This window comes from Apteryx rowi, unplaced genomic scaffold (genome assembly GCF_003343035.1).
Source record: "Apteryx rowi isolate R43461 unplaced genomic scaffold, aptRow1 scaffold_56, whole genome shotgun sequence".
In the NCBI taxonomy this organism is placed as follows: Eukaryota; Metazoa; Chordata; class Aves; order Apterygiformes; family Apterygidae; genus Apteryx; species Apteryx rowi.
This window is the reverse complement of record NW_020450827.1, coordinates 17780-31344: the sequence shown is the minus strand read 5'-3', so window position 1 is coordinate 31344 and position 13565 is coordinate 17780. Positions and strand designations below refer to the sequence as shown.

The 13565-nt window shown below is 46.3% G+C and overlaps 2 protein-coding genes across 3 annotated transcripts in view; one reads left to right on the top strand and one right to left on the bottom strand.

Annotated features, from left to right (window-relative positions):
- The window catches only part of ATP6V1B2 (ATPase H+ transporting V1 subunit B2), a 28076-nt gene that overhangs the window by 12940 nt on the left and 1571 nt on the right, over positions 1-13565 (bottom strand). Inside the window, exons 3-4 of one of the 2 annotated variants that reach the window (XM_026081715.1) lie at positions 10405-10580; positions 8116-8203 (exon numbers count right to left, since the gene is read on the bottom strand). In XM_026081715.1, coding sequence (XP_025937500.1) covers positions 8116-8203; positions 10405-10410 — 94 coding nt within the window. In that variant the 5' untranslated portion in view covers positions 10411-10580. The remainder of the gene's footprint in view (positions 1-8115; positions 8204-10404; positions 10581-13565) is intronic. The other variant, XM_026081716.1, reaches the window with a different exon arrangement.
- Positions 3708-12296, top strand: SLC18A1 (solute carrier family 18 member A1). The gene is made up of 15 exons (XM_026081719.1): positions 3708-3854; positions 4138-4504; positions 5363-5421; positions 5901-5984; positions 6277-6369; positions 6737-6826; positions 7822-7865; positions 8090-8150; positions 8298-8393; positions 10268-10346; positions 10456-10507; positions 11065-11128; positions 11233-11352; positions 11565-11698; positions 12007-12296. Exons 1-15 carry the CDS (start codon positions 3731-3733, stop codon positions 12118-12120), a joined length of 1581 nt encoding a protein of 526 aa, XP_025937504.1. The 5' UTR covers positions 3708-3730; the 3' UTR covers positions 12121-12296.

Here is a 13565-nt window from a genome sequence, read left to right as displayed (position 1 = left end):
AGGTCCTCACTCTGCCGAATGAGATGGTGTCCTGACTTTGGGGCCTACAGAGAAAAACCCCCTTTGTCCCCACATGCCACTCTTCACTTACAGGGAAATCTCCCTGAAGTATTTTCTACACAGAGCCCATGGTATAGCTGAGCAATTCTGAGCTCACTCAGTAGATGGTAGTGGTGCACTGCTCATCCTCTACTACTTTGCAGATATTTAGAAAGTAATTTCTAGGCCTAGACATTCAATTCTCAGCTCACAAAACACATTTAAAGGCTTCTACTTCTGCTCTAATGCACAACCAGGGAATTCCTCGGTAGGATGCACTCACCTCACGTTACTGACAACAGTTTTTGGCTATGCAGAAGTCAGATAAATGGCCTCAATGGCAGATTTACGTGTCAACAGAGAAAAGGTGAATATGTTTAGGATTTATTTTCTTTCACTGCAGTAAATCTCTGTATCCTGAATGAATGATGGTATCAAGTTTGGTTTAAAAAAGAAATCATAGAGCTCCATGTCAAAAGTTTAAGAAAACAGAAGCAACAAAGAAATCACATTTTAAACAACATTCGCAGTACCTCACTCATGCATGGATATAATTTTCCATCCAGCTTTGTTTATGAGAAATCAGCCTTGTTAGTCTGAGAAGTATCTCCTTCTCCCTGGAGATAAAGCAGACAGCACGACGGCCTAGGGAAAGGCTGTGTATGAAGCAGCCCACTGCCAGCACCCTTCGGTGGGCAGGAAGCAAGGGCCAGTGGAGGGACCATCGCCTTTCAAATCTGTTGGTATCCAGGGAAGAGGTGAGATTCACCCATATTGCTCAGAGATCGTGGCCTAGATCAGTGGATCCTGACCTTTAAAATTATCTCCATCCACTGGGAACCCTTATCATCACACTTTTATTTTGGAAATCCTAAAAAACTGATCTGCATTGCGGATTAGGTAAAGGCAGTTTGCCAGAGCCTTGTGGACAAGCCCACAGTTTGTGAATTCGTGACATAAATGTTTCTGTATTCCTTTTGAGGAAGAGCTGCTTGCAATTTTTTTTTTCTTCCAGTGCTAGACACACTCAGCACGTAACGGGAAAACCTAGCAGAGACTGGATCCTTTGGAGTGAGCTCCTTGTATTACATCCCTTGGGAGAAGCAGCTGCTCTTGTACTGCCTGTTGCAGGGATTATCTGACATGCATCTCTTTATTCTCCATTTGTAGGCCTTAAGGGAACACAGATCTCACTGAAAGACCCAAACACAGACCCTTGGCAAAAATCCATAGACACTGCCTTTTCCTCTGCGTGTGCTGAAGAATCTCTCTTCCACAGCCATGGTGAGTCCCTCCCTGCTCCATCTGCAGACGCAGCCTCCCTCACCACGTGCACGGTGCACGTACGGCCTGCATCCCTCAAACACGCACGCACTCAGCCCGCACATGGGCACCCGCTCCCAACACGCACCTGCTCGACCCAGTCAACGTACACATACTGCCCGTAGTGATGCCCAGAAAGAGGGAGAGGGGGAGAGCAACTGATGGAATATCCCTCTTTCTTAAAACTGTGTTCCCTGAAAGCTGGATGACGGTTAACCACAAATCCCCAGGGTGCTGCAGGCCTTGTCAGTGACATCTGCTTGTTTTTACTCCCGGATGTGTAACAGGAAGTCCAAGTTTGAACAAGGATAGCTGTACCAAAGACAAGCAGCTTTCAGCAGCAACAGAACAAGTCCGCCTCAGAGCCTGTCCTTCCACTGAGCTGCACCATCCCCAGATGAAGAGTTAGATTTAAGGGTCGGTGAACAGTCCAGGTTATAGGGCCATTATACAGAGGGGGCTGGAAACCAACAGCTAATCCTATCTGTTGTCTGCTGTAAACACCAGGCTGAGAATTACCAGTTGTCTGTGAAAGGGCACTGGAATAGCCATCAGATGAGACTGGCTATCAGCCACTGGAGAGTAGTCCAAGATCTAGACTATTAGTTATTTTAAAGATCCACTTCCCATGACTATTTAACTAAGCTGGCCATTCTTCCTAATGGATGAAATCATAAACTATTATTCATAAACTGCCTCATAAACTACCAGCCGTTGTGGTAGAGCAGACCTGCACACCATGCAAGAGAGGACTGAAGTCCCAGAGCAGTGCTCAGCGTACTGAGACCCAGGCAACAGTTAAGGTGCTTGGAGGGAGATAAGCATTGATAAAAGCCTGGAGAGTGGGTGCCTCCTTCTGCAGATCAACACCGCATCCTCTCTCCTCCCCGCCCCGCTCAGCCCACCCCACCCCACCGTCCTGCCTCTGACGCAGAGGGAGCTGCAAGGCTGAATGAAACTTGTTTGAGGTTCCAATTAAATCTCCATGGAAGAAGGACATTCATATCCTCTTCTGATAAAAGGTAATAATAAATCCTCCAGGAGCAGCGGTTTCAGACCACACTGCCACTACCACCCGCAGCAGCAGCCAGCTCCTCACCCCAAGATGCGCTCCAGGGTAAGAGTTCGTTTTGCTCTGCTCTGTGCAACAGGTTTGCGTTGAGATGGGGGACAGCATGGCTTGAGATTTAAACGTGACGCTAATTTACTTTACTGGCTTCATTTTACATGCTACTTTCTCTTTTATCTCTCTCTGTGTGAATACATATATATATATCTCTTTATATATTCTCTTGCATTAATTGCATTATTTGGAACATCTTTGCTGGGACTTGGTGGTACAGTGGAAGCCATCCCTGTTTCCCAGCTCAGCGACTTGTGTGGCACCCATGCTAGATGACAGAGGGTTTTGGGGGGTCACTTTTTTTTTATGAATATTATCGCCTGGGATTTCAGAAAACCACAGGAGTATAGGAAAAAGTGACAGTTTGGACTCAGCTCATTTCGCCTTGCCACTTAGTCTCTGAAGTACAGTCTCTGAGCTGTTAGAATGTAAAGGGCTAATTTAACAGATTTGTGACTGATATTTTCAGTGTGACTGAGCAAGCAATCTTTTTCTCAGCCCCTCTTGAGCCCTGATCTTAATCACGTATGTTAGGCTTTTAAGTCCTGTATCTGGCCACGACATTTCAATTAGGTTAAATGAAAAGACATGTAAGGTAAATGAATTTCCTTTGAGACCTAATTTAATCTCCAAAGAACATGGAATAACAGATCTAGAGATTACTATAGATAAGCCACTGGCTTGATTTGTGCTTTGAGTCCTTGAAAGAAGACTTAAATGATGCCTTGAAGCAGGGACAAGATGTCTCAGGAGACTGGAAACGGGTTATAGAGCACTCCATCTCCTGACTACAGTTTTAAATGCAGGGTTGACAAAACTACCGTCTTTGGCAGCAAAGCTGGTGGTCCCATTCCCAGGGAATAGCACCCACCTCTTACAGGACATAGACACTAACCGACCTCAGGAGTCGCTTTCCCAAGGGAGAAGCCATGGGAGGTCATAACCCAGAAAAAGACTTTTGGGACCCTGCACTGAGCTTCCTGGCTTCCCCTGCTCTGTTACCCTGACAAAAGAGCCTCTGAAATAAGACACAGTTAAAGTTCATTAGAGATACAGACAAAAGCCTGTGAAGTAAATGGAAAGATTTCCGTTACTTTCACTGCCTGAGATGAAGCTGTATGTATCCCACCGGACATTTTCGCAGAGTGTGTTCCTTAAAGGTTATAGGAGATCGTCAGCCTTAAGCAGCAGGAGGGACAGACGAGGAGCCAGAAGGACTGAAACTGCCCTCCTGGCTTTCCAGAGATGCCCCAGCCTGCAGAGTACGTCCCCTGGCGCTGGCTGAAGGAGAGCAGGGAGTCTCGGACGCTGGTGTTGGTGGTGGTATTCGTCGCGCTGCTGCTGGATAACATGCTGCTCACTGTTGTGGGTACGTTGTGTGTCTTCTGCTGTGTTGTACATGCTGCCTGTCAGGAATACAGCTCCACAAGACCCGTAGGTACCTGTAACCAGGGGAATGACTTCGGTTGGTCTCCAGCCCAGCCGAAAGAGCCCCAGCAGGGTCTCCCCACAAGAGCCATGGGGAGGGTTGGCAGCAGGGAGATACCCGGACACCTACATCTAGCCAGTACCGATCAGTTCAATTGTGTACCAAGCCAGAAATTTGACAAAAATCACTAACTAAACCCTCCCCTGTTTTTTTTTTTTTCCAGTACCTATTGTCCCCACCTTCCTTTATACAACTGAATACGAAGGTGCTAACAGCTCTGCTACCCCAGACCAGACGGAGTCTGCTCCTTTCGCCTTCAAGGCTCCTCGTTTCTCCTCCATGTTCTCCTATTTTGACAACACCACAGTGACCATCTTGGACTACTCTGCCGACAGCACCACGGAGCAGGCGAACGTGACTGAAAGCAGCAGCTTGGCTCAGCTCCCTGAGACCAGCCCACCACCAAAAAGCAGCTGCCTGGAGGGCGAGGAGTTCCTCACCAATGAAAATGTCCGTGTGGGGCTGCTGTTTGCCTCCAAGGCTCTCATACAGCTCATTGTCAACCCATTTGTGGGTCCCCTGACCAACAGGTATGTCGGAGACCTGCTTAGCATGCCTAAATTTGTACCAGGGCTTAGCCTTTCAACGACACCAGCCAACTGCTGCCTGTTAATGCAGGCACTCTTGGCTGAGCAGGAAAGGTCTGTGCTGCACATATGAAGCCACTGCAATCACACAAGTACAGGAGGTGGTGAGTGGAATACCAAGGGGGAGAATATATGCATCAGAATAGCCATGAATTTTACCTTTTTTAAAAAAAAAACATGAATGACTTGCAGGTTTGCATTAAAAAATAAGCCTCAGTAATGCTCTTTTCAGGTGTGAACAGATGCTACTTAACACCAGTAACTATCAAATAAACAAACAAATATTTGCAAGCAAATGGCATTTCCATCCCCCTCTGAATACAGTATCTATGCAGGAGCTATTGTTCAGATTTTCTGTCCCTGAGTTTTTCTTCGCCTTTTCCTCTAAGAGACATGCATGAGGTGGAACTGGTCTGGCTGGGCAGATGAACTGGCAAAACAGAGCTGTGTCTCTGGGTGCATTTGACAATATTGCCTGAGCACACACTGGAGGCTTCCATGTACTAAACACACAGGTACAGCCACGCTGCAGTCACTCACGTTTCCACGTACAACTATAATTTAAGTGCATGGCATGCACATGCAAGCCATACTCACCAAAAGATACCAACTGACACAAACACCCCGTGAACATACCTAAATGCACACAGGCACATGTACTAAACATATTTCCCCATCTACACATCAAGACATGCTTACAGGCTCACAGAGATGTGCGTATTAAGGCTAGGTAGCAAGATCCAGACCTTGACCCGAACTGAGGAATTTTCTTTGAGTTCTTGCCTTTTTTTCCCTTTCTAGGATAGGATACCACATCCCCATGTTCATTGGATTCATCATCATGTTTCTCTCCACAGTCAGTGAGTATTTCCCTCCAGTCTGCCTTTCATATCACAGCAGCGCGCTGGGCCAGGGACCCAGGCACTAATCTGAGGTAAGAGTAGCACAGGACAAAATATGTCCGGTCTATGCTTGTCCCACCATCCTCACACGTAAGATGAGTAAAGAGTGAGAGCAGGGCAACTGATCTCAGAAACAGGCAACAAGGCCAAGCAGCATCTAGTGTCATACCACGTCCAAGCTAGGTGTAGGCTGAGGCCACTGCTCACCCTTTGGACCTCTCAGTAAGCCTGGGCTCCGTGGCTGTTATTTAAAGGCTCCAGGAAGGAAAGCCTTCTGTCTCCGAGGCTGATAATTTCCTTTCACATAGGGGAAGGGAAGACGGCAGCCACCAGTGAGTGTCAAGGTTTGTGAGTGTCAAGGGAGGTAACCAAGGGTTTAACTCAAGCCTGAACCAGGTGCGATTCTGCCTGATGCTGTGTTTCTCTCTTCTTCTCAGTGTTTGCTTTCTCAGGCACCTATACCTTGCTGTTCATTTCTCGAGCACTCCAAGGCATTGGTTCATCATTTTCATCAGTTGCAGGTAAATGTTTTAGCTCATTGCATGACACATTCAGTCTCGACTTCTGCCCTAGTCCTTAGTGTCCCTTTTAGCTCTCCTTGTCTGGGTTCAACTGTTGTCTCACAAACAATCAGCAGCTCGGACTCCTCCTCCTCACTGCGCCTGCCTGGCTCGTGCAGACAGAGCACACCAAATACAACCCACTCGACAAGCAGATAAATCCACAAGAAATGCCTGGGTGGGTTTCAGAGAGGTGTCCAACAGCAGGCCACAAGCCAGACTCACGTAGCCTCTGCTTTCTCTCTGCTCCCAGGCCTGGGCATGCTGGCCAGTGTGTACATGGATGACTCTGAGAGAGGCAATGCAATGGGGATCGCTCTAGGAGGCCTGGCCTTGGGTGTGCTGAGTAAGTAAACCTTGTTCCCAACAGGGTTTGCATCAATGGCATCTCCGATTCCTCACTGGCCATCACTTACTGCTTTCGGTACGCGTGGCTGTGTCCCTTCCCCAGCCTGCAGCTCCAAAGGCTGGTCTTCCCGCCGTTCTTCAGCATTCCCATTCTCTGCTCACTCTCCACAGCCACAGTCTGCTGGTTCTGACACCTTCTCCTGTGGCTATCGCTCAACAGGCAGCTGCTTTAATATGACTCATCATTATATGCAAGCAGGGCGATGCAGAAAAAACCACGATGCCAGGGTACTAACGCCTGCTGCCTGGATGTTCGTGGCAGGAAGCCAGCACTGCTGCTGTGTGACAAAGCCTTTCCCTTGCAGTTGGGGCCCCCTTTGGAAGCGTGATGTACGAATTTGTTGGGAAATCATCTCCCTTTCTGATCCTGGCATTCTTAGCCCTGCTGGATGGAGGTGAGAAGCCAAATGGTCTAATCTGACCAAAAAAAAAAAAACCCTCACATGAAAAGATTTAAATATATCTATCTGAGAAACAATCTCTCAGGGCTTGTGTGAAGGAAGAGGCAGATTAATATGAAGCAGGTGATATCATCATTTTCAGTTATTCTAACTGTTATTGCTAAATTATATATTTTCTATCACCAAATGCATGACACAGCAACATACTAAGAATTAGTCCCTCATTACTTAATAAACTACTTGATTGCTTTTATAAGGTTGAATAACACATTCAGTAAAGCTCTTTGAACTGAATATTCTTTGAAAAGGCACGCTTGGTACTTTCTGCAATCTCTTCGCCATAACCACATACAAATTAGTCTTTGCCAGTGTAAATGGTGGTTCTTGTTCATTCCCAGAAAGCTGTATTATAAATGCAGGTCATGATGGCTTTCAGAGTGTAATGGCAAAGTTATAAATAGTGGAAATGTGTATTTTTAGAGGGAATTATTAAGCTAATTTAATTATAGTCACAGTTACAATCTTTGCCTAGACGTAATGTAAGACATCTTTAATGAAGCATGTAAGAGCCTTTGGAAGATGAAATGTAGATTCCCCTACATATGGAACTTTTTTTTTTTTAATCTTACTCTTTTCCACGTCTAATTCCTGTCATGCTCTAGTTGTGGCTCCCTAGCAGGCAACCAGCAGCCTGACAGAGAGCATTGGCATCTTTGCCCACGTCATGCCTTGATAAAGCAACTCCAACACAATCGCTGGCTCCCGCTTCCACTTAAGTCAATGGGAATTTTGCTGCTAACTTCAGTGGAAGCAGGCCTGGGACCTAACTCTCTCCTCGCCTGTTTGAATCATGTCCCACTGGCACATTTACTGCATCCCTGGGGTCTCTGTCAATGAGAGGGGTCCTGCCGCAGGAAAAGCCAGAGGGAAATGTGGATTGAAGTGATGCCATCTCAAGAAGTAAGTAAACAACAGTGTTTTTTCCGTAGCTTTACAGCTTTGCATACTGCAGCCCTCTAAGATCTCCCCTGAGGTAAGCACAAATATGCGCATGTATGTGATCTTGTGCCAGACTGTGAACAACACAGGCCTGGATTCCCCAGAGGGGAAGGCTGCAGAGACGCTGCCTGCTTCACACCGAGCGCGGATCTGAACGCGCCCGAGCGAGCGCGCAGCCTGGCGCGGCACACTTGGTGCTCGCGCTCCCCCTCTCGCTGCCTCCCCTGTAAACCGCTCCCCCCCGTTCCTGTCACACAGGGCACCAAAGGCACACCTGTACTCACCTTGCTGCGAGACCCCTACATCCTGGCTGCTGCAGGTAAAAGCAGATGTCAGCACGCCACCGTGCTCCTCTCTGGGTACCTGTGCCTGCTGATTAGAGAGACTCACTTGTGGCATCTGCTGTATTTGAAATCGCAGCAGGGGAAGGCTTAAGTAGAGCATTTCTCTATTTTCCCCCCGCCAGGAGCCCTCTGCTTTGCTAACATGGGGGTGGCCATGCTCGAACCCACCTTGCCCATCTGGATGATGCAAACCATGTGCTCCCCGAAATGGCAGCTAGGTAGGTGCCTTGCTTTGCGGTCTTAACCTGTGAATGACTGTTCAATACTGCTTAGCTAGAATAGGTCCTGTTTCGGCACTGTGAGAGGGATTAAACGATCTCTTCAGTCCCATTTTCTATCTTTCTAAAAGGAAATAAACATATACTGTCACCTGCCCAGAGCGAGTGATCCCAGGCTGTGTATTGCTCCAATTTCAGCGGAAATGTCCTTAGGGGTTGCTATACAATGTGCTTTCTCTCTATTATTGCAAAAACCATGTAGGATCAGACTCCCCACAACAGCAGTAACAGTGGAAAAAAGGCTGCTTCATGCAGACAAGCCTGTTGAATCCTGTGCCCTGCAGGGCAGATAATCGTACTGTGCTGGGGTGAAATCATGGCTGGCCAGATGGATTTTGCATAGGCAGCTTTGAGTAAAATAAGGCCATTTAGAGAGTCCCAGGGAGGGCAGGATGGCACATGCTAATTACCAGCTGCCTAAGAAATGTGATATGGAGATAGTATTGTCTGTGTTTGCTACAAAAATAAAACTAATCATTATAAAATCCAATTGGCTGAGGAATGACCTGGGGGATGCCCCAGGCTACACTTAGCTCCCAAATTGAATTGCAACCAGGGAGCAGCAGGGCTGAGAAAGCAACTAATCGAGTTATTCTTCAGGCAGGCAGGAGCATCCATCCAGATAAGAGTCCCTGATGCTTTGCTTGAGCAAGTGACTGAGCAAGGACGGGTGAGGGCAAAGCAGACTCCCAAGGCTTGTGGCAGTGGGGAGAAGGGACAGCTTAGCTGCCGTACAGCTACAATAGCTATAGGCTGAGAAATGCCCTCAGAGCTACCCTGGTCACCACTGAACTCAAGGGGAATCTTTGCAGTGACTCAGTAGGCACCAGAGTCAGACCCCCTGGAGACGAAGTGACACACGGGGGAATAAGAGGTTAGCAGACATCAGAGAAAACCCCAGGTAAATTTACTAGATTTTCAGGTAGCTCAGATTTGGGAACAGTTTGGATTTAGATACAATTCAACCAAAAGTCACCAATCTAAAAAACAATTATAAACTCAAGGGGTTTGCTTTGGGTTGCCCACTCCCATAATTCTGGAAGAAACCAAAAAAGCTTGGACTAAACCTGCAGGATTAACTGTGTTTTGCAGCTGTTAAAGAGAGGAAAGAAAATTAAACATAAATTGGCGTGTTTCAATAAGGAAGTTGTCTTAGTGAGATAGAGCTGATCAGCTTTATTTATAGTCTCTGGGAGAGTATATTAAAAATAAACAACTGGTAAATCAGCAAGCAGTTCAAATATTTAATTTGGACTACATAATGATCCCTAAGATTTTTATTTAAGCAGTTATGTTATTCCTCTATTTTGTGAGCTAAAAGATGGAGGCAAGGGGAGAAAGGTGGAAGAGGAAGAAACTATGCCAGAAGAGAAGGATGAGCTTACTAAAGCAGGGGGAACAAAAAGTTCTGGCTTTAGTTTCTGGTTGTCTCACAGATTTTCTGGGTGAATAACTGCACCCCTGTGTGCCTCCGTTTCTCACCTCTGCAACAAGCACACTTCTTTCTGTGCCTCCCTCTGACTGTCTTTACGGAGAGCCTCCACCCCAGGTTTGTGCAGGGCCCAGAGCAAGGGGGCAGCTAGAGCAGCTCTGCCGTAACACAGATGCGCGGCAATGGTCACAGCGGAAAAAGAGAAGCACCACTGCACCGAAGGGCACCCACAGCGTCTGCGCTGGACATTGGCTGCCTGGGTCACGTGCCAATATTCTCTACATGAACCCTCCTAAAGCGGCAGTTAGTGAACACTTTTGCAAATTCTTGCAGATCTCCTGTTTTTGCTTAAGGATTACGCACTCCTTTCTTTCTCTCTCAGGGATGGCATTCCTTCCTGCCAGTATATCCTACCTCATTGGCACCAACCTCTTTGGGGTTCTGGCTCACAAAATGGGGCGGTAAGTGGAAAACAGAGATTTCAGAACAGCCCAGTCTTGTGTTTTCAGTGTGACTTACGTTCATGCTGCTGTGCACGTCTTCCCTTTCCTAACTCCGGCCTCATTGCAGGTGGCTCTGCTCTCTCATCGGAATGGTTGTGGTGGGAATTAGTCTCCTTTGCGTAAGTCGTAAGAGAACTCCGAGATCGTTCTGTCGCAGGATCAGCAGGGGTAACGTGGGCGATGCCGTCCCTTCTGCAGAGACAGGAGAGTAAAGCCCCCAGCATTTATAAACTTCTCTTATGCACAGCAGTTCAGGTCATAAGGGATTTTTTCCATGGAACAATAGCGGAACAGGTTGTGCCTGCTCCGCAGGACCGGAGACAGGAAAAGCAGCGGGTATTGCGGATTAGAGTCAACACATTCAGCCTAAGCAAAAACGCCCTAAGGTCCCTCTCTGCAACCCTAACGGTAGTATAGATGCCGAGTGTACAGCAAAGGCAATGGGTACGAGGCTGCAAAGGAGAAAGAGGGAAGCTTCTCTCCTTGCACCAAGGCCTCTGCTACTCACGCTGCGAGGTTGATCCCTGGACTCTGAAACTGGGTTACATGTCTGGCAGTTAGCAGATGTCCAGTGGTTGCACTATCTATTTCAGAGATCTGTTACACCTCAAAGGGCTTTCTACAACTCAGACAACTCTTCTGGCCTCATTCACGTGTTCTCTCCTTCCTCTCAAAGGTACCTCTGGCAAAAAACATTTATGGGCTGATTGCCCCAAACGGTGGCCTTGGCTTTGCCATAGGTAAGCTGTCAGTGCTCAGTCAGTACAGCACAGTCCAAATGCAGCTCCCGTCACCATCCCTGGGGGAGGCAATGACTGACCAGGTTGTTCTTGCTTCGGGGCAGGAATGGTGGACTCCTCAATGATGCCTATCATGGGTTACCTGGTGGACCTTCGCCACACCTCTGTCTATGGCAGCGTCTACGCCATAGCTGATGTCGCCTTCTGCATGGGCTTTGCTATCGGTATGCACTAACTCTTACCCATACGATGACCTACGCAGTGTAGGTCTTCGCTCCATTTATCRTTCCCTCTTCTCCACCCAGTGTTCACATGAAGCAACTAGCACTAAATCTGTGATCACTGGGTTGAAGACTCATAGAGCCTCTCCAAACCGGAAAGGCACCTTTTGCTCTCTTTCTGTCATCTTAGCCATTTTTAATTTTTAAACGTGCAGGTCCATCCACAGGAGGTGCAATTGTACGAGCTATTGGATTTCCCTGGCTGATGGTCATCATAGGAGTTATCAACATTGCTTACGCTCCTCTTTGCTGGTATCTGCGCAGCCCTCCCGCTAAAGAGGAGAAGATTGTGAGTTTATCCTTAAAGCATAGGGTCTTGAAAATCCAGAGATTTTTTTGTGGAACTATAAAAAAATTGCCTGGGATTGTACTTTCCCTTTTGGGCTCTACTCTGCCCTTAACAAGGGGACAGAAAATTTAAACAATAAAACCCAGAAGAGTTTGGAGCTATGGTCCCTCCCTTAACTCACAGGTTGTATTCCCTGGGCAAAAACTGTTGACTGCTTTGGATTTCTCTCAGAGTGATAATGTTCACATGAATTACTAAAATTAACTACCATTTTTACTAAAGCATGATTTTTTTTCTCCTTTACATAGGCAATTTTAAGCCAGGAATGCCCCATGCAAACCAAAAGCTTCACCACGCAGAAATCGCTGAGAGATTTCCCTCTCACAGATGACAGTGATGTGGAGGCAGAAAATGCAGAATAGCAAGTGCAAAGACGTGTGCCCTGTTTTGAAGCTGTATTATGTTTACAGAGCCATGGGCATATTAGCACTCAAGAATAATAACTTAGCTTCTCACAAAACTTGGGGACACAGGGCGGACACAGGAATCCTGGGCTGTATCGTTCATCTGTTCTCTTGGCCATGCAAGCCCCATTAAGGAAAAAAGAACCAGGATTTGGGGGCTCTATATGTTTAGCTATGCCACTCATTTGCTGTGTGACCTCTAGGCAAGTCACCCAACTTCATCATGTCTCATCTGTTAAAAGGTTACAAAGACGGGAAAATCGTATCATCCTCTCCTACAGAAGAGCATTTTCCCGGGCACAGTCCACCCACATTATAAGGGATAATATCAACATCTGTCCCAGACAATTTCAGTGACATTTGTTAATGTCTTTAAAGAGCTTACTGCTCTTAGAAGAAAAGCAATGGAGAAGACTAATATAAAATCAGCAGCAGCAACTTTGGAAGACTTCTTTCTCTGCAATTCTGCTAATGCCCAGCACAAAATCTGGCTGTAACAGCAGGGCACCATCCATCTCTGTCACTGCCAGTCTGCCAATAAAGATATCATTATACCATTAATGTGCTTCATGCTCACCTGAAGTTTGTTTAAAAAAAAAAAAAATCCACTGTTATCTTGGTATAGCTTTATGTGCTGTGCTATCTACAAGCTATTTACGGATCTTTGGGTGTCTCTATCATTCAATAAATTAATTCATTTTCTTTGAGGAATTCTAAGAAATCCAGGCAGAACTAAGGCTGAAACCAGTTTTAGACCCTTAGACACAGACATGGCCAATGAAGCCAATTAGACCACTGGTGATGATAAGCGACTAATAGCAAATTTTTTAAAATCACCACTTCTCAGCTGAGACAGGGTAACAGACTGTCTTTGTGATTCTAGCCTACTGCAATGAAAAGTACCATCAATTGGTTTAATTGCCATTTTGCAATTAACCGACCACACATTTAGAAAGAGAGCAGCTGCATTAATTACATGAATTATTAAATATAAAAACATTAAAAAACATGGTAGTGATGTAAAGAGAGAGAGTTAAATAATAGAAGTCACCAAATTAATTATATAATTAATATAGATGGGAACATAGAAACTCCCATGATCTCATTTTTTCCACTGAAACCTCAAACCTGGAACTTCTCCGCATCCAGCATTAGCAATACATAAATGTTCATTTCTGTTTTGAATGAGCAGTTGTGCAATGCACAGACATTTCACTTGCCAGAAAGAATAGCTGGTTCACCATTCTGCAGCCCTAGAACAATGCAGATGCTCTTGCCAGCGTGGTAACAGGAGGATAATAACAATTCATCAAGATATGGTACCTTATGACTCATTACCAAAGGTCATAAACAGTAAATGGCTGTTGTCAGGCAATCCCACATTCATGATGGGCCCATCTCAC